We start from the raw sequence: 19,972 nt of genomic DNA, 5'->3' as shown, positions 1-19,972 counted from the left end.
TATGAGGGAGAGGACTGGGATTTCCCTATGATCTTCGCACGAAATAACTAAAATGATGATCTGCAGTAGATAAAGCAGCAGCAGTTGACTCAGTGGTCAGCTCTTGTGTTCTGTAGCCTGCCAGACAACGCTAGCTAGGTCATCTAGGAGCCATTTCTAGGGAATACCTTGTCTTTATTGACAGTGTCAAGATTAGACTTCCTGTAGAAAGTGTTCAGTGCCTTTCGTAAATAGTTGTCGTATATCACAGAGAGTATAATTCAAAATGGTGTCTTTATTACCTCTATCAGTGTCATGTATACTGTCAACATCAATTGCAAATTACTCTTAGGAGTAAGAGGATTCGAACATGAATCGAATTGCCATAGGTGTAAGAGCCAGCTCGGACCAGGGCTACTCCACTGTCTTCATGCCATGACTGTACAGTTGTATCCTTCCTTAAACACACATTGAGGACTTGGTAAACAACACTTCGTGAGGCACAGACTCTCCTCTGTCCTTACTGTAATAGGCTGTCTAACACTAAGGCTCCCACTACTGTTTGAAAGTCATTACTACACTAACATTCTACGATAAGAAACAGTGGAGCTGCTTGATGGTTCTAGATTGTGTCATTTCAGTTCATGAATCCTAGTGGTTTGGTCCAGGGGGCAGTATGAAAGCTTCCCACTGACACAATGTGAGTCCTTCTACTCAGTGAGTACTCACTGTACTGCTTCATTGTAGGGATTACTGATCGATTAGTCAATGTCTAGGATTACTGGGAATTGTCAATTCAACTATAGAATAACTCTAATATGTTCAAGATTGATCCCTGGTTCAGTAGAATGTGTTTACAGAAATAAATGTGGAACATCTATGGAGAGGTATTTATTGTTTATTTTTCTTACTGTATTTTATTTTAAGATATTTAACGTCAAATCGAAGGTGTGATTTGGATGAAGTCTTTTATGTGACGAGATTAGATATGACTCGGATCTGAATCATTTAACATGGAAACATGGTGTAGACATAACAGATAAGTAGGGGAGACCGGGGTTGGTTGTCTCACAGGTTAGTTGTTACAGTGCGTATTATTATGTAAGAAATGTAAGATTTAAATGTCCGAATTCTTTGAAAGAACTCATCCACCTGGGCAATTCATGTCAGCATGACAAAACATTGAGGTGAGGGGAATGTATGTGTTTTTCTAAAAGGGATTGGGATTTTCATTTTAAATGTTTGAAATAGGAAAGTATACATGACAAATTATGTTTGTTGAAAAGAGGAAAGAGTGCTACATTCCCATCCTATTTCTGAGTTTCTAGGTCAAGCCATGTGGGGGATTGTTGTCACATGGAAAGTGGGGTTGGTTGTCACTATCAATGTGGGGTTGGTTGTCACATTGCCACTAGTATACAATAAATCCTATGCTCGTTTGTGCTGTTGCTATAAATATCTCCCTTCCCAGTAAACACAAACACCTTTGGGCAACATGTCAAAATGTGTTGGGAATATTTGGTGGGGAGAGCGTTTACACATTGGGAAGTCGTTGCCGAGACATCAGAATATAATGTTGATGCCTGGCAGACATATAAATGATGTAGAGCTGTAAGAATTTAAAATGTAGGTATTCAAAGTATATACAGTTGAAGTCAGTCAGAAGTTAACATACACCTTAGCCAAATACATTTAAACTCAGTTTTTCACAATTCCTGACATTTAATCCAAGTAAAAATTCCCTGTTTTAGGTCAGTTAGGATTACCACTTTATTTTAAGAATGTGAAATATCAAAATAATAGTAGAGAGAATGATTTATTTCAGCTTTAACTTCTTTCATCACATTCCCAGTCGGTCAGAAGTTTGCATACACTCAATTAGTATTTGGTAGCATTGCCTTTAAATTGTTAATCTTTGGTCAAACACTTCAGGTAGCCTTCCACCTGCTTCCCACAATAAGTTGAGTGAATTTTGGCCCATTCATCCTGACAGAACTGGTATAACTGAGTCAGGTTTGTAGGCCTCCTTGCTCACACACGCTTTTTCAGTTCTGCCCATAAATTTTCTATGGGCTTGAGGTCAGGGCTTTGTGATGGCCACTCCAATACCTTGACTTTGTTGTCCTTAAGTCATTTTTCCACAACTTCGGAAGTATGCTTGTGGTTATTGTCCATTTGGAAGACCCATTTGTGACCATGCTTTAACTTCCTGACTGATGTCTTGAGATGTTGCTTCAATATATCCACGTAATTTTCCTTCCTCATGATGCCATCTATTTTGTGAAGTGCACCAGTCCCTCCTGCAGCAAAGCACCCCCACAACATGATGCTGCCATCCCCATGCTTCACGGTTGGGATGGTGTTCTTCGGCTTGCAAGCCTCCCCCTTTTTCCTCCAAACATGACAATGGTCATTATGGCCAAACAGTTCTATTTTTGCTTCATCAGACCAGAGGACATTTCTCCAAAAAGTATGATCTTTGTCCCCATGTGTCATTGCAAACTGTAGTTTGGCATTCTTATGGCAGTTTTGGAGCAGTGGCTTCTTCCTTGCTGAGTGGCCTTTCAGGTTATGTCGATATGACTCCTTTTACTGTGGATATAGATACTTTGTACCTGTTTCCTCCAGAATCTTCACAAGGTCCTTTGCTGTTGTTCTGGGATTGATGTGCACTTTTTGCACCAAAGTGCGTTCATCTCTCGGAGACAGAACGCGTCAATTAGCCTGTCAGAAGCTTCTAAAGCCATGACATAATTTTCTGGAATTTTCCAAGCTGTTTAAAGGCACAGTCAACTTAGTGTATGTAAACCTCTGACCCATTGGAATTGTGATACAGTGAATTATAAGTGAAATAATCTGTCTGTAAACAATTGTTGGAAGAAGTAATTGTCATGCACAAAGTAGATTTCCTAACCAATTTCCCCAAACTATAGTTTGTTTACAAGAAATTTGTGGAGTAGTTGAAATGACTCCAACGAGTTTTAATGACTCCAACCTAAATGTATGTAAACATCCGACTTCAGCTGCATATGTCTTGCCAATTAGCAAACAATGTCAAAACTGCATTTTCCCGATGCATCATGTTTCCATTGGTTGGGAAGAGGTATCTGTGTTATCTGGCTTTGTTGCCTCTCTCTCACACACACATGTCACGCATACTCACACAAATATGTTGTTCTCAAGGCATAAAATGCAGAATTTTGTTAGGAATATCATTTGATCAAAGAAAGGCTCGGTTATTTCCATGACTGTATGGTATATTGCTTAATTTCCTGTTGCATAAGGAATAAGTAACTAGCAAACATTGTGACAACCAACCCCATACTGTGACAACCAACCCCATACTGTGTGACAACCAACCCGCAATGGGGGTGTACAGATTGCATTGAGGGGTCAAAACGTCATGTTGGAATAAGATATGAGGATAAAACGGGTCTCTAAATATATAACAGAGCTGAGAAATACAGATGAGTAAAAAGTGTGACAACCAAACCCGATCTCCCCTACTGTGTAGAAGGAAAGAAATACGATTACTCTCATAAGCCAAACGTGTAATTATGTAGACACTAACCTATTGTGCAGCACAGTCAAACAATATATACATTGACAAAATTAGACTTTGTTGAAATATTCCATTCTAGTACTGCTCAGTGTGAAGTAAGAGCATCCACTCTCCCCTTCAAAAAACCCAAAGTGTGTGGCATGTGTAGGATTACTTTGTGAATCCATCAATAAATTAAAATACGATGGAAGGTGTACAGCTTTAAAAAATATTCTGTCAACTGACATGACATTTTTTTGTTCCATTTCCAAATGACCGCTGGCAGAGATTGTCAGCTCTCATATTAAATTCTCAGGTTTTTAGGGCAAAATATATCTATCGGAAAGAGAAATAATGAACTTGAAGAGCTGATGCCCCGAGGAGCAGTCACAAAGAATTATATCCTTCTATAAGACAGGACACAGGCAAAAGATAAGTACCTGGCAGTTGGCACACACTGCTACATGTGCCTATCAATAAAACAGATTATTTTCACTGGTTATTACATTGGAGATCTGGGGGGCTCTAGATTGCACCTTTAATGAGAAGGAATGATTCCTTCCCACACTCTTCACAACTACTTGAAGTAAGTGAGATGTAATGCTCATTTTTTCTCAATTTCTCCCAGCACATTAAAATGAAATCTTGCCCACATTAATTCATAGGCTTTATTTATTCACATTTCAACAGGATTATAATATGCAAAGCTTGATTTGGGATTCACTCTGTGCATTGTGATATCATGGTTTTGCACACAAATTCTGCATACTTGCTTTAATTAACAACAACAGCAAAATAGATCATTGCCAAATGATATGTTGTTCCATTACTAATCTCCATGTACTGAAATTTTTGAATCCTCAGCCCCCACTTTAGTGGATGACAACTTTGGCTTTATCAGTGGAAGGAGGTGCACCACCTGGTTAACATAGTTCCTCTGCAGGAGGGCTGCAGTCAACATTGGATTCTAAAAAGCAAAAGGTGAATTTAATCCCAGTTTCCTGATGTCTGTTCATTTTTATTTTTATTTTTTTAAAATCTTGAATTGCTCATGGCGTCATCAACAACAACCCTATGTTTACTGTGTCAGAAACACTTTCAAACTATCTTCTGCCTTTACGCTGTCTCTTTACATCGTAAAACAATATTTGCGTACTCTATATATGCAGAAGATTGTGGACACCCCTTCAAATTAGTGGACTTGGCTATTTCAGCCACACCCGTTGCTGACAGGTGTATAAAATTGAGCACACAGCCATGCAATCTCCATAGATAAACATTGACAGTAGAATGGCCTTACTGAAGCACTCAGTGACTTTCAACGTGGCCCCGGCATAGGATGCCACCTTTCCAACATGTCAGTTTGTCAAATTTCTGCCCTGCTAGAGCTGCCACGGTCAACAGTACGTGCTGTTATTGTGAAGTGGAAACGTCTAGGAGCAACAACGGTTCAGTCGCGAAGTGGTAGGCCACACAAGCTCACAGGACGGGACCACCAAGTGTTGAGGCGTGTAGCACATAATATGTGTCTGTCCTCGGTTGCAACACTCACTACAGAGTTCCAAACTGCCTCTGGAAGCAACATCAGCACAATAACTGTTTGTCAGGAGCTTCATGAAATGGGTTTCCATGGCCGAGCAGCCGCAAACAAGCCTAAGGTCAGCATGTGCAATGCCAAGCATCGGCTGGAGTGATGTAAAGTTCATCGCCATTGGACTCTGGAGCAGTGGAAACATGATCTCTGGAGTTATGAATCACTCTTCACCACCTGGCAGTCCGACTGATGAATCTGGGTTTTGCGGATGCCATGAGAACGCTACTTGCCCCAATGCATAGTGTCAACTGTAAAGTTTGGTGGGGGAGGAATAATGGTCTTGGACTGTTTTTCATGATTTGGGCTAGGCCCCTTAGTTCCAGTAAAGGGAAATCTTAACGCTATAGCATATGATGACATTCTAGACGACTCTGTGCTTCCAACTTTGTGACAACAGTTTTGGGGAAGGCTCTTCCCTGTTTCAGCATGACAATGCCCCCTTGCACAAACCGAGGTCCATACAGAAACGGTTTGTTGAGATCGGTGTGGAAGAACTTGACTGGCCTGACCTCAACCCCATTGAACACCTGATGAGTTGGCCTAATCACCCAACATCAGTGCCCAACCTCACTAATGCTCTTGTGGCTGAATGGAAGAAAGTCCCCGCAGCAATGTTCTCCAACCCAGAAGAGTGGAGGCTGTTATAGCAGCAAAGGGGGGACCAACTCCATATTAATGCCCCTGATTTTGGAATGAGATCTTTGACGAGCCGGTGTCCACATACTTTTGTTCATGTAGTGTATATGGAAACCGTGTGAATCATAATTTATATATTACAATACTTAAAATTGTATGTAGCTACCTACCTCTGTATACCCTGCCTGTGCTGTTATGGTGTACTGATGGTCACAAAGGCATAATTGTTACGGGACCCATGACATATTCAGCAGCAAATGCACATGTTCAATCTTTATACTTGGTCAGCATATGAAACGTGCCATTCGTTGTACTCGTTAAGAGCGTGACTTCATACTTTAATTGTGAAATAATGTGAAGATCTTCAGAACAAATCTATTATGAATGGTCCAGTCCGATTTCACATTTTGCTGTGTGAACACATTACAACAGTTGCTCTGTTCTCAACGTTGTCTACTCCTTGTCATTAAATGAAGGTTGAATAAAAGAGTTGTATAGAGCAGTAGTAGTGACTCTTTGAACAAAGTATGTGTATCGGCTTTGTTTTGAGGTAACGTGTTCACATCTTCATTGATTCAGCACAAGTCAGGAGGAGGACTGGAGAGAGGGATGGAAAAACGGAGAGAGAGAGAGAGAGAGAGAGAGAGAGAGAGAGAGAGAGAGAGAGAGAGAGAGAGCAGGGCCGTAATCAGAGGTCCGTCCGTACTTCCTTTTCTCAATGTGATGACTATAGACTAACAACAGCATCACAAGGCCATGCATGACATGTGGACATTCCTTATTCTGAGATCTCTCTCCTCAGTCAGAGGCCCTTCATTTGGAAGAGTGTGTTGAATAATGTTCATGCTTTTTTATATGACTTAATTTACATGGTCTCATTTTGCCCGAGTGCGACCTTAAAGTGCATATAAAATAGCTCCCATATAAAGCTGCCAAAAGTAACATGAATGGAAAGGCTGGTTATTTGGGCCAATGGTATAGAGTGGCAGCACTGCTTCTGCAGTCAATGAGGCCACAGATTAAACTTTCCTAGGTGGAAAAGGTCTGAAACTGCCTGCACAGAAAGTTGCTCAAGCAAATAGGAAATCTAGTTGTTTGTTATAATCTGAAATGGGTCATGTGGAAAAGTGTTTCTTGAATTGCTATTTCAAAACGGGTTGAAGGCTAGAGCTTTCACCAGCGCCCCAACTTTCCCTTATGACTGGTACCCATAGAAATTGTCATAGGTGACACACTAGGAACTTGAATGAGTTCAAACCAGCTCCAGACTTTACTGAAGAGATTAAGGAAGGCAGGTGTAAAAATACATATAGTTGACATAGAGCACTAATGAGACATAGATTTATGGATGTAGGGCGCTTTAGAAATGCAAAGTCAATGACTGAGGCTGTCACCTTAATTTTACTGTTGCGTCATTCACCATGCCAGAGTTTATTTTTGCCAAATACATTTCTCACCTATGTCTCATACCACAGACATCTTGTTCTCGCAAACATGCAAACAGATATTTGAATATCTCACATTGTTGGATGTCTCTCATATATATATTTTTTTGTTTTTTGGTGAACAGCAAGTAGACATGCTGGAATGTGTATCCCTAATTTGATGTACAATGCATCTTGACTGGTTGGGTATTTCAGGTACCTGGATCCTTCAGTTATTAACAGTCAGTTATTCATGCAGTTTCATTTCCCTCTACATGAACAACGTAGCCTACACAACGGGTAGTAGACACCCCGTTAGGCTATCAAGATGACCCCTTTGACATAGTGATCCATTGACTCATTTTGATTTAGTCCCATATCTGTACCACCCAGTTCTATCCCTATCAAACCTATTCCTCACCCAGCGCCTATACAGTCAATATAGTGAAGGCGGTAGAAGAGACAAGGAGTGAATGGAGGGTGTATACATTGCAGCCAGCAGCGATTACAGAGGTAACATGAACACTTGGATCAGATTCTGAGACACAGGGCTCTTTTTGTCTCTCCTGAATTACTGGACAGCTCCAGGGCTGACATTTAAAACATAACATCACCAAACAAAAAAACACATTAAAGGAGAATGGCAGAGCAGGGGGTTTAAGCAGAAACCTGAAATTCAAGTTTTGGCGAAGGAAGCTGACCCAAATTTCCTGCCCCTTCTTTTCGGTAACGTGCTTCTGCAAGCTTGGGCCCGGGGGTGACATCGTATCCCTTACACAGGGATTGCCAGTGCATTTACATAGCATGGTTAATGAGAGATCAACACCAGGAAAGCGTCTCGAATATAAAGCTTTCTTGTAAAAATAATGAGCGAGCGATTGATCCGTACTCAAACAAACCGGTTTGCTGAGTTAATACCAAAGGCAGATTAAAGCCAGTGCCAAAAAGTGCCCTGGCATGCAATGCCTTTCGCTTAGAGGGTCCCCAAACTTGTCATCACATTAGCACATGGTCAAGGAGTACATCCTACCACTCTCATAATCTGCTTTCCTGCACAATTAGCCTTCTATAATAAGGCAGCTGTCAGACAGCCCACAGGATGAAAAGAGAAAAAAGGGAAATCACTGAGTCTTTCCAGGCAAGGATCTTTTACTTCTTCTGAAATGAGAAGCTAAGGTTATTTTCCCGCTCTTACTTTGCCACTTGCTGTGCTGGTATTAAGTCTGAATGTTATGACAACACAGAGACATTGCTGCTTTATTGTGCAGACAGGCCATTGTGCTTTGATGAAGCCAGACAGAGACGAATAAGAAGAGAGAAAGAGAGAGACAGAGAGGAGGACTCCAAGCCAGGGTGGATCTTTCCTAGCTCCAGAAATCTGATGTTAGAGAGGGTCTGGTTGGCAGGAAAAAATGACAAGTTATCTGAATAAAATAATAGATAATTTCATCCCGACAAAGGAGTGGAAACTATGGACAAGAGGAGAAAATAGCAGGAAGGTATGGAGAAGTGAAGGGCTATGAAAAGAATAAGGAGAATTCAGTGCTGCTTCTTGCAAGGGAAAAGAGAAAAAAAAACATTGATGACACCCGGTTCCATTCTTCCGCTCTCCCCTTTCTCTGCTCTTCGCCTCGCAGCACGGCGGGCTAAGCTGGGAGCTGTAATGTCATTAAATTGCAAATGCTTTTTTTTCATTTCCGACACACACTGTTTACTTATCTGGCAAAAACATATGTTGGAAGGAATCCGTTAAATTCTGCCCATTGCCTTGGGTGAAAGTGCAATAGAAACGGGCCCACTGAGCTCCTTCTGTCGTCTCCTTTTAGCACTTTGCCTTATCTACAAGGCTGCTTAGCAGCAAACTGGCGAGTTCAATGAAAAATGAAGATACAGTGCAAGATTAGGGAAGAACAGTGAGGGGAGAAATGCTTGGAGAGAGGGTCATCCCATTGCAAATGATTTCACTCCTCTCCATCTGCATAAATGACTATTTTTAAGGCATCTCCAGCGTCTGTATATTTTTCTCACTCTGCCACACATTTAATTTCACGCCCCGTGTTCTGAATATGCTTAAATGCATATCTCTGATGCACCTTTAAGCCAGAGGAAAGAGGATGGGGGGAAGGGAGGGGGGTACGAAAGCAAAATTAAAGATAAAATGGTGTGATTTGCACTACAAGTCTATTACTTTATGGCATTTACATATAGTTTACCTCTGCAATTCTAAGATTTTTTTTACCACCTTCCTATCAGCATTTGGGCTTGTATAAATATGTATAAATCTTTGTTGAGAAAAAATAGAATTCCCAGCTGTTGTTGAAAGTTTGAAGGGTGCACTTTCTTCCCTCAACTTGTTCCCCTGCTCCCCCAGTAAACTTACGATAGACACACTGGGGGGTGCTCCCTGGGCTGGCCCCACAAAGACACAGGCATGGACCGCTTTGTGTCTCGTGAGCCCCACAGTACTCCCCCCTCAGTGTTGTGACGGAGTAGAGATGCTCTGGGTCTGAGTCAGATTGGTAAAGACTCAGCAGCATGATGAAGTATCCAACTCAAGGTATCCACTGAACAGAGCACACTTCAACAACGTGTTTCTCAGCATTGGCATAGTGTCACAACATATACTGTCAAAATAACAGATATGCTCCATAACACTTGTTAGAAAAGTGACACATTCAATAGTACCCAGCTACATGTCAAATATAGCCAGGCTTTCAGGTGGCTGTGTTTGTTCTACAGTGTTGTGGTGTGGAAGTTTGAGCTGAGAGAGAAAAGCCCGCCCCTCAGAGTAGGGAAGGAAAAGGCCTTGGATTGGCCTGGGACTGAAAGGGAGAGAAAGAGAGGGCTATTCAGAGCACGATTCCTCTCATTCATTGTCTGCCCCCTTACATTTGAATACTCTCACTCGCTGCAGATGAGAAAATGCTTCAGCCTTCGCATTGTTGGCTTTCTCTCTCTTCTTTTCTATTTGCAATTAAATGCATTTCAAATGGAACAACTGTACAGAAAGCAATTCCGATAACAGAGAAATCCATTGCTTTTTAACCTCCTTTGTTAGGGTTTTGCATTTTGGAGTGCGTTTTTTATTATGTGAATTGCACAATCAAAAACACATCTTTGTGGAGAAAACACCATACAACTTAAATAGTTCTTCATTGAAAATTAAATTGTGTTTGGAAAAATAATTTGCGTCCCATATTTTCCCTCTATTTTGAATCCAGAGCCTGTGTTTCAATGAGGTGCTTGTATGCAACATCCGACAGCAGCCTTGTTGTCCTGTGTGGTATCATAGTCTCCACCCAGGTCATGTGATGGGATCAGTTTATTAGCATAGACTGTCATCTGGTCATTTACAGCTTAACACCCTCCATATGCATTGTGTTTGCTTTGTGTGCAAAGCATCAACTGCAAAACAAATCTCTTCCTCCAGCCATGCATTTTGAAGGATTTGAACGCTGTAAATAACTCCAAAACCTCTTCTTACGAGGTTTACCCCTGGAGCACTTTGTAACTTATCAGGGCTGCCTTGTGCCTCCTCTAATGCCTGCATTATGCTCAAATGTAAATCGGTAAGCTGCCAGAGAGGTGGGCGGGAAGCACTGGAGAAAGAATCACTGAATGGTCTAGCCAATATTCTGATTTTGGCATAGCAAAAAATAAATAGCAGTTTTGTTTTCAGCAGCCATTTCCACAACAATATACTATATTTTATTCCCTTGTTATACTGTAATTGTAGAACAATTCTGTCTGTGATTTGGAGATCCTGAGATCAGGGACAGAGGAACAAAGGGTGAACCCAGTGAGCAAAATTGTGTTGAAATTAGGTACATTATCGGGTGAATGTTGAAAATAATATTTTCCGGATGTTTAAAAGACATTATTTTGGTCATTGTTTCTATGGCCAAATTTCAACCATACGTACATTCACTTGTCTACAGGTCAATGAAGAAAACACTATGTCACATTGAAATGCTTTATTACAATTAAAATAGGAAAATGGAGCAAACAAAAGATTGCAGTATGGAATATGCATTATTCCTCCCATCTGTCACATGGATTTAGGCTAGCTTTTTCAAAGGCTTTCAAACTTGTAGTGATCATGTTAAAAGTTTTTAGACCAATAGAAAGAAAACAACAGAACACTTAAACTACAATAACATTCTCAGTAACGGTTGCAGAAAGGTTTTTCTTGCTCTGACAGTGATATGTGGTTGTTTCTCTACCTTAGTTATAGGCACTGTAAGTCGCTCTGGATAAGAGCGTGTGCTAAAATGACAAATTGTAAATGTGAAAAGGAACACTTTCAAAGCATGCTGGGTATTATTCAAGTGAGCTTCGGCGCCCAAACAAGACCAAATTTGGTTGGGCCAGATATCTAAGCTGACTGTGTTACGTTCAGCACAGTACAGTAGTGTAGAGTTTAGTTCAGTAGAGTACAGTACAGTAGGGTGCAGTACAATATAGTACATTATACTATACTTTACTGTGCTCTACTATGCTGTACTCTACTTTATTGTACTGTACGGAAATATACTATACTCTACTTTAATATACTGTACTCTGCTGTGATCTACTGTGCTGTACTGTGCTGTCCAAACCTATGAAACTTGTACATCTATGCTTGGTTCAGATTTGGTCCAGACCGGACTTAATCTAAACCAATCATAGACGTCTATGTTTGGGCCAAATCAAATTTCAATGTCTTGTCAACGTCCAGGGACGTCGGTGTCGGACGGTGCTCACTGGAAATACCCACTTAAAGAGGATCCTGCATTATAGCTCTTGACAGGATTTGTGAGAAGAGCATGGAACAGCCAAGCACTTTAAACACTCAACGCTCTTTTTATCCCTCTATAATGCAACTTTAATGTATTCTGATTGAAAAGTGCCCAAGGTCTTTTTTGTACTTCTAATTTCCATTTCTAATGGTACAAGGGGAGAGATTAGTAATTAGGCCAGGGCCCATTAAATGCATGTAATAAGTGTTGGTTGTACTGTACTGTAGGTTGCCCACATAAACCTTATGTTGATGATCATGGATAGCATCTCGATTAATTTCAACGCATGTTGACTTTTGATGGCAATTTATCTAAGAACATTGTTTTTCATGCTGCTTGTCCTTGAATTGGCTTTACAATTTGAAGATAACATCATGGGAATCTTCTAAATAATTGACCCGAAGCATTATTTCACGGCAACTATTAATCTTATTTTCCAGTGACTAATTAGGCCAGTTTGTGACAGAAGTTGGTAAACTAGTTTGTTGAGGACATGTTGCCTCTCGTTATTAGTTTGAAGGTGGATATAGAAGTCTTATAGAGGATTAAGACGGTCTACTGGGACACTCAATAGGCTTACCTCTATAGGCTATAGACCAATGTAAAGGCAATAAACAGGAAGTTATTGCCTAGAATGGTTGGAATTTTAAATGGTGGCAGTTCATTTCCATACCTGGACTATTTTATGGTGTTTTTGGGAAAGCATCATGAAGGCAACGTAGGTGGCATGGTCAGTCATGCCCCTGAACAAAGACCACAAACAAAACAATACTGCCCCCCTGATGTCATTTAAACATACTGCATCTCTCTCTTTCTCACTCTCTCTCTCTCTCTCTCTCTCTCTCTCTCCGAAAGTTCCTATAATACAATGTAAATGTAAAGCAATTCAACAGGTGATGACCTTTCAAGAAAGGTGACTATACACAGAGCTGGTGAAGTAGGCATGAACTATCATGAAATATAACTCAAAAGTAGAAATGGGGCCACACCTGTAACCTCATATTTTCACTTGAACTGTACCTTCTATAATTCTAAATCAAGGTTTCTAACACTAGCATGGGTAATCGGGTTTACACTGTACCTCTGCTATAAGCTCAAAGCATCCTTTCAGCAGAACGTGTTGAATCTGAATGGCTTTCATACCCAACACCACAAAATAAACAAGGCAAGGTCTTTCTTGGGCAACAATGAATAAGAGTGGAAGCATCCACCATACTCTAGTCCCGTTCACTTTTAACAGTGTGTGATTGCCTCAGCAGGCTATCAATCGTGATCTGAGAGGACAAAAGATGCCTTTCTATCAATTAGACTGAGGTGCTGTGAGTGTGGCTTAGAGTGCTGGTTTAAAATCAGGTGATTCAGCTGCTCCTCCAATCAGTTCTTCCCGTTTTCAGACCACTGAGCTCGGTTCTCAGTGAATGAAACTGAAGTACTCTCGATTACAATTTGAAAAGGCCCTCTTTCTTCCAACCAACACATTATATTCCTCCAAATGTGTACAGAGCACAACGCGCTGAACAGAATATTCACCTAGCCATTAAGGAAATGGATGCATTTTGCCATCAGCATGGTAATAAGTAGATCATTTCACAAATTAAGCATCACCTCCTTCTGTGATATCTCTTTGAAATGCTATTAAAGGAGAATTTTCATTTGCAGCACTTCAAAGGCTGAGCAGCACTTTCCCTTTATGTAATGCTGGCCTTTCATTTGGAACTTTCCATTTTAGAACAATGCCACTTCCATTGGGGCTGATACGGGTAGGACTCTCAACACAACCGGGCAATATTGTCTCTCAAACAAAAACAAAAGAGGACAACACTGCATGCATATTCCACACTGGTGTAATTAGCAGCTCAAAAATCAACAGCACTCAAATTGTTCTCATACGGTGGTCAACCACTCAGTGCAAAATCAAAGGGTAACAATACATGAATTGAAATGATAATGGGGAGGAGGTGAAACAAATGGAGTGGATAAAAGCATTACCAGGCACAATAGACGGGTTGGCTGACAACATCACAAAAACGATGCGCATCGCTTAATGGGTCAGAAGGCCATGTGTTGTTGAGATTCTGGATGGCCAGATAGCTAGAAACAATGACAAGAAGCTGCCGTACGGGCAATCGTTGGTGCCTCGTTTCAGCTAGTTTTATCTTGTTCTTGATACCATATTTTGTATTGAGGTGTTTTGACTGATGTCACGTTTATGCTAATATGCAGGGCTGGCTCCAGGGGGCCAACCAAATCTTGCTTAGGGCCCCGAAAGGCTTATGCCTATTTCTGAGTATTTCCTGTGTTTTCTTAGAATTTAGTATAACTTCAGGACACCAGGGCCAGATAAGGTATCAGTAGGTGCCAAATCTCAGGAAAAAAACAAATACGTTATACGTGTGAACAACTGGGTCGTTCCACCAATTAGGTGCCTTTTGAGTAGTGTAACTTGGTGATTTTTGTTGTTGTTGTTGATTTCACCTCATTTTAGCATTCTGTCATTAAGAGCACATGTTCAATTTATTAAAATCATTTTCCCATCTCAAGAGGTTAAATTAAAAAAGGGACTATAGTAAGTGCCTATTAAGTGCCAAAGAATGTAACAGTGTTGACTATTTCATCTTAAATCAGCCATAAATCCCCTTGTGACAGGGGGAATGAAAGATTGTTGTCTGCAACAGTGAGGGGCAATTGAATGCAAGCGTCACAAGAAATTGTAATTGTGAAAAAAATGTCTAGCCTGTCTATTGACGAGTTACGCTCAACCCACTCAGTTTTCCAACACAAAACCAGTGTCTGTAAAGAAAGAGTAGAACCAGCTCACCTGTTTTTACACTATGATTTGACTATTAGATGTTCAATGTTTCTTTAAATTCTTTTGAAAATATATATTTTTTTAAAAGGAATAGTTTCACCATATTGAAATGAGAGTTCACTTCAGTTCACGTAACAGGGTTGACCTTGAAATGAGGGACAGGCTTTTTTTTTTTTCTTCTTTTTTTTAAACTTTAAAATGAATCCCTAATCACACAAAATCAATAATAATCTTCAGAAAGGACTTTGTCAAAGCAACAAATGAACTAGGGCTTTACAATGATGGTGAACACTGAAATGGGTTCAAATCTCCATAGAAGTCACAGAGGATGCACAGAGGGAAAGATCAACATGCTGATTTATTGCATTTACCATGTGTTCTATATTAAAGGGAACTTCATTTAATATAATAGGCTCAAACAATTATATATTTGTGCACAATTTCTATTTAAAATATCAAAGGGACCCAAAAGGCACTCATTTCGTGGAACGACCCAGCTACAACCCATTTACCTGGTAATGCTTGTACTCTCTAAATCTATAGTAGGAAGAAATTGTACCATGTAACATTGGAGTGCTGGACTACAGTGACAAGCTGCACATAAGAAGTAACTTATACAACTGTGTACATACCCTCAAATACTTATTTTCCAGCACACTTGCTGTCATTGTATTTCAAAGATGGCTCTCTAGCACCACCATGTGTTTCAATGGAGGCTTTGGGGTTCTATATGACAGATTTCACATTCCATGAAATGCAAAAGCTTGATTTAGGATATAATGTAATTCATTCAAAGTGTTCTAAAGATCTATTGAAATTAATGGTTTACCAGAAGGATTTTTGAGTCTAAGAAAATATGATTGTTTGTTATACATAATGAGAAGCATATGCACAAATTCTAAAGTTGTTTTGTTGAAAAGTGCATACTCATCGAGGGATGGGCAACATTCAGTTGAACACATGATTTGAAAGAGGTCCTTAGGGGTCTATCAGATGATACCAGTATGACTATAGTCACATAATGTTGTAGAGTACATGAAAGGTTACTTAACAGTAAACAGAGAAAGGTAGACGCATGATGATAAAAATGATTTCAAATGTTCAAATTGTTCATGACTGTGGAGATGAAACACCTACTGAACTATACTTTTTTGCATTAAAAGCACCAAAGTTGAAATTCATGCCTTCGGCCAGAGGGCAGTTTTAGAAAGCAAAGGTAGAGTTGAAAGTGGTGTGAATAATGTCAAATAGTTACAGTTACTGTGGTACTTCTGTGGTTGGGAATGGGCATCAGATGAACGGTAGGAGAAACACCCGAAGGTTTATCTTGTCACATGATCAATTGCCTGGAGGCCGATACTTTTTATTTTTTTCATCCGCTACCACGGGATCTTTAACTGAGGGCAAGCATTGTGCAAACATATGGACATCATTGTTCTCTGGGTTCTTAAAAGACACAGGGCGGGTATTTTATCACTTGTCCCCAGAAATGTTAGTTTATCATTTCTGGGAAGAACGGTTGAATTTACTGGAGGCCTGCAGCCCACTGTCAATGCTATTTGTAATTGTGCTGAATGGGTTGGAAATTACAAAGTGGACCGTGAATTTTTATTTTATTTTTAAATGGGAAAGACAAAGACCATGACATTGAATTAGTTACATCTCTGAGTCTTATTGGAACTTATTGACAACATCATTACTGTGAACAGGTGTACAAATCCATTTTTAGGGAGAAGGCAGAAGATTACAGCTGCGTGAAAGATGAGGGCTCTGGTGCTGGTTCTGGGTCTGGTTTGTTTTGTGACAAGGCCCGATTCTACGGAGGCTCAGTTTCCTCGAGTCTGCAGCACAGTGGAGGGGATCGTCTCAAAGCAGTGCTGCCCTGCTCTCGGCTCTGATCCTGCTAATGTGTGTGGAACTTTATCTGGACGAGGAAACTGCTCCGACATCAGAGTCAGTACCAAACCCTGGGGCGGACCATATCGAATGAGAAACCAAGATGACCGTGAAAGGTGGCCAACAAAATTTTTTAATCAAACTTGCAGGTGCTTCGGTAAGTATTGAAGTTATAATATTGAAAATGTTAAACTGCAGACTTCCTCTAAGGGATCTCTATTATCTATATAGTTATCTAACTTTAGGTTAAAATTATATGTGAAAAGTGTATTAGTATGTTGTACAGCATAGCTACATTATGATCTATATTCCCTTCATGTGTCTAGGTAACTTTGGTGGCTTCGACTGTGGCCAGTGTAAGTTTGGCTGGACAGGACCAAACTGTGACGTACGTAAAGCCCCGGTGGTGAGGAAGAACATCCACTCTCTGACTCCAGCTGAGCTTCAGGAGTTTCTGGATGTGTTGGACCGGGCCAAGAACACCACCCACCCAGTCTATGTCATCGCCACACAGCACTGGCTGGGCCTGCTGGGGCCTAATGGAACCCAGCCCCAGTTCTCCAATATTTCCATCTACGACTTCTTTACATGGCAGCATTACTACTCTGTCAGAGAAACGCTGCTTGGTAAATGTGATGTACCACATAAACAACCAAACAAGAAAGTATAATGAGGCCCATTTACAAGTGCACAATGTTAAACAATGAAATATCTATCTGTGACCAGTACGTTGAATCTTTTCTAGGACCTGGACGTCTTTTCAAACAGATTGATTTCTCCCACAAAGGACCTGCCTTTATAACCTGGCACAGGTACCACCTACTCAGTCTGGAGAGAGACCTGCAGGTAAGAGTGAGGAGGTCATTTCTCTGTGGCCTTATTTTTCTCACGAGTATGTACGTTAATAGGAAATGTCTACAGAATGTGTATAGCAGAATGACCTCTCTTCTGCAGAGACTGACTGGCAATGAGAACTTTGCTGTTCCATACTGGAACTTTGCCACAGGGCAGACTGAGTGTGACGTCTGCACAGATTCTCTCCTGGGGGGACGCAACCCAGACAACCCCTCCCTCATCAGTAACCAGTCCAGGTTCTCCAATTGGGGAGTGGTGTGTAACAGGTCTGGAGCAATTTATGTCAAAACGCTGAGTGTATGTGGCTAAACATAGGTGAATGAATATTTGTGTCTGTGCTTGCATGCCTTTGTGCGTGTGTGCAAGCATGCACAGGAGCGCGTGTGTGTTTGTGTGTGTGTGCACGCATACACACAAGTGCGTACCTTCACTTATGTGTACAGGGGATAGCATCTCTATTCATGATTAAATAACATCTGTCTTCTCTCCCAGCATGGATGAATATAACCGCCTGGTCACTTTGTGTAATGGGACCAGTGAGGGACATATAAGGAGAGGACAGGTAGGGAGGAGCAACATGAGTCTTCCCACAATGAATGACGTCAGGAGCTGTCTCAGACTCAGAGACTTTGACAGTTCTCCCTACTACACTAACTCTACCTTCAGCTTCAGGTCATTTTCCTTCGATAAATCACTTCTTCTCTTGGCAAAAGTCTTATGCGTGTACGCTAACGATAAAATATGATCTGTTATTAACAGGAATTCTCTTGAAGGCTATGACAAGCCAGATGGCGAGGCAGAGCTTGACTCGTCAGTGAACAACCTGCACAACCTGGTCCACTCCTTCCTCAATGGAACCAGTGCTCTGTCTCACTCTGCAGCCAATGACCCCATCTTTCTAGTAATGAAAAATAAAATAAATAAGATAGAATTTAATTCAATAAAACAAAACAAAACAAAACGAGTACATGTACATGTCATAATAATAGAAATGTGTTTTTACTTAGTTTGTGTAACTAAGAAATGTATTTGTATAGGTTCTCCATGCTTTCACTGATGCCATTTTTGATGAGTGGATGAGGAAGTCTGCTCCCCCAAACTCCAGTTTCCCCGATGAGATGGCCCCCATTGGTCACAACAGAGATTACAACATGGTGCCATTCTTCCCTCCTGTGACCAATGAAGAGATTTACGTTGCGTCTGACCAGCTGGGATATTCTTATGCCATTGCACTGGATGGTTAGTGATTCAACATTTCAACAGGCGTTTGCACTATGCATTCAACGCTAATGGCAAGAGAATGAAGTAAGCACCAATTCATTTCAGAGTTTGCTTTCTTTCCGTTTGTCTTTCAGAGAATGACGGTAATCCTGTATTTGTCGTGAGAGCTACTTTGACAGGCGTTTTCGTGGGCCTACTGGCTGTGCTCATGGTAGTCGTGGTTTATATGCTGCACAGGCGAAGAAAGCATAGCTTTGAACCCTTAATACAATACAATAGGAAGTACATAGACAACTCTTGAACTTTTCTTGAGCTAAAGTCTAACAGTAACTGAATGAAAGCCTACGGTTTATCTGATTAAGCTTGTATGCAATGTTCATATTAACGTAATACACAGTCATGGGATCAATTGAAACATACTGTAACTCAAGATAAGTACTTATTTCATCAACGTAAAATCCTGAGGGTAGAATGTTTGAGACCTGTAATATTTATATTCAGCCAATCAGAACAACACAAGGAATGAACCCATACAGAATAATGAACACTTACTGAATATTTATTCATTTATTGAGAGCCCATTTTCAGTTCCTGTTCTGTAAATGTTTGATTCTATGGTCTTGGACAAAAATGTAGTTTACGAGAATAAATATTTGTACACCCTTTGATTCTGATTCCAGTTATGTTTCCTTTCCTTTGTTGTCAATTAGGCCCCTTGCCTTTTTACATCTTTACTAACATGCCACTGACTTTGAGTAAAGCCAGAGTGTCTATGTACGCGGATGACTCAACACTATACACGTCAGCTACTCCAGCGACTGAAATGGCTGCAACACTTGACGAAGAGTGGGCAGCAAGGAATAAGTTAGCCCTAAATATTTCTAAAACTAAAAGCATTGTATTTGGGACAAAACATTCAGTAAACCGTAAACCTCAACTCAATCTTAGATAATGTGGCACAGACACATGCATACACACACACACACACACACACACACACACACACACACACACACACACACACACACACACACACACACACACACACACACACACACACACACACACACACACACACACACACACACACACACACACACACACACACACACGATAACATATGCACTATACACACACATACACATGGATTTAGTGTTGCAGATATGTGGTAGTGGTGGAGTAGGGGCCTGAAGGCACACAGTGTGTTGTGAAATCTGTGAATGTATTGTAATGTTTTTA

At 40.6% G+C, this 19,972-nt stretch overlaps 1 protein-coding gene across 2 annotated transcripts; it reads left to right on the top strand.

The window, feature by feature from the left end:
- The first annotated feature begins 632 nt into the window (after positions 1–632).
- On the top strand, positions 633–19,401 carry LOC135519426 (L-dopachrome tautomerase-like). 2 transcript variants are annotated; one of them, XM_064944640.1, is made up of 11 exons: positions 749–866; positions 3,807–4,106; positions 4,385–4,501; positions 16,471–16,814; positions 16,984–17,283; positions 17,403–17,503; positions 17,612–17,778; positions 18,005–18,184; positions 18,272–18,413; positions 18,550–18,751; positions 18,868–19,401. In XM_064944640.1, exons 4-11 carry the CDS (start codon positions 16,523–16,525, stop codon positions 19,032–19,034), a joined length of 1,551 nt encoding a protein of 516 aa, XP_064800712.1. In that variant the 5' UTR covers positions 749–866; positions 3,807–4,106; positions 4,385–4,501; positions 16,471–16,522; the 3' UTR covers positions 19,035–19,401. The 2 variants fall into 2 exon arrangements, with proteins under 2 accessions (XP_064800713.1, XP_064800712.1); XM_064944641.1 differs by lacking the exons at positions 749–866; positions 3,807–4,106; positions 4,385–4,501 and adding an exon at positions 633–679.
- Positions 19,402–19,972: the final 571 nt, after the last annotated feature.

The sequence above is a fragment of the Oncorhynchus masou genome, chromosome 29 (assembly GCF_036934945.1).
Source record: "Oncorhynchus masou masou isolate Uvic2021 chromosome 29, UVic_Omas_1.1, whole genome shotgun sequence".
NCBI classification, from domain to species: Eukaryota; Metazoa; Chordata; class Actinopteri; order Salmoniformes; family Salmonidae; genus Oncorhynchus; species Oncorhynchus masou.
The sequence above is the reverse complement of the archived record's forward strand: the minus strand, read 5'-3'. Positions and strand labels throughout refer to the sequence as shown.

Coding starts and splice junctions, on each gene's coding strand:
- LOC135519426 (XM_064944641.1), top strand. CDS start 16,523: ATGAGGGCTCTGGTGCTGGTTCTGGGTCTGGTTTGTTTTGTGACAAGG. Junction 17,504..17,611: donor GTCTGGAGAGAGACCTGCAG/GTAAGAGTGAGG, acceptor TCTCTTCTGCAG/AGACTGACTGGCAATGAGAA. Junction 18,752..18,867: donor TTATGCCATTGCACTGGATG/GTTAGTGATTCA, acceptor TTTGTCTTTCAG/AGAATGACGGTAATCCTGTA.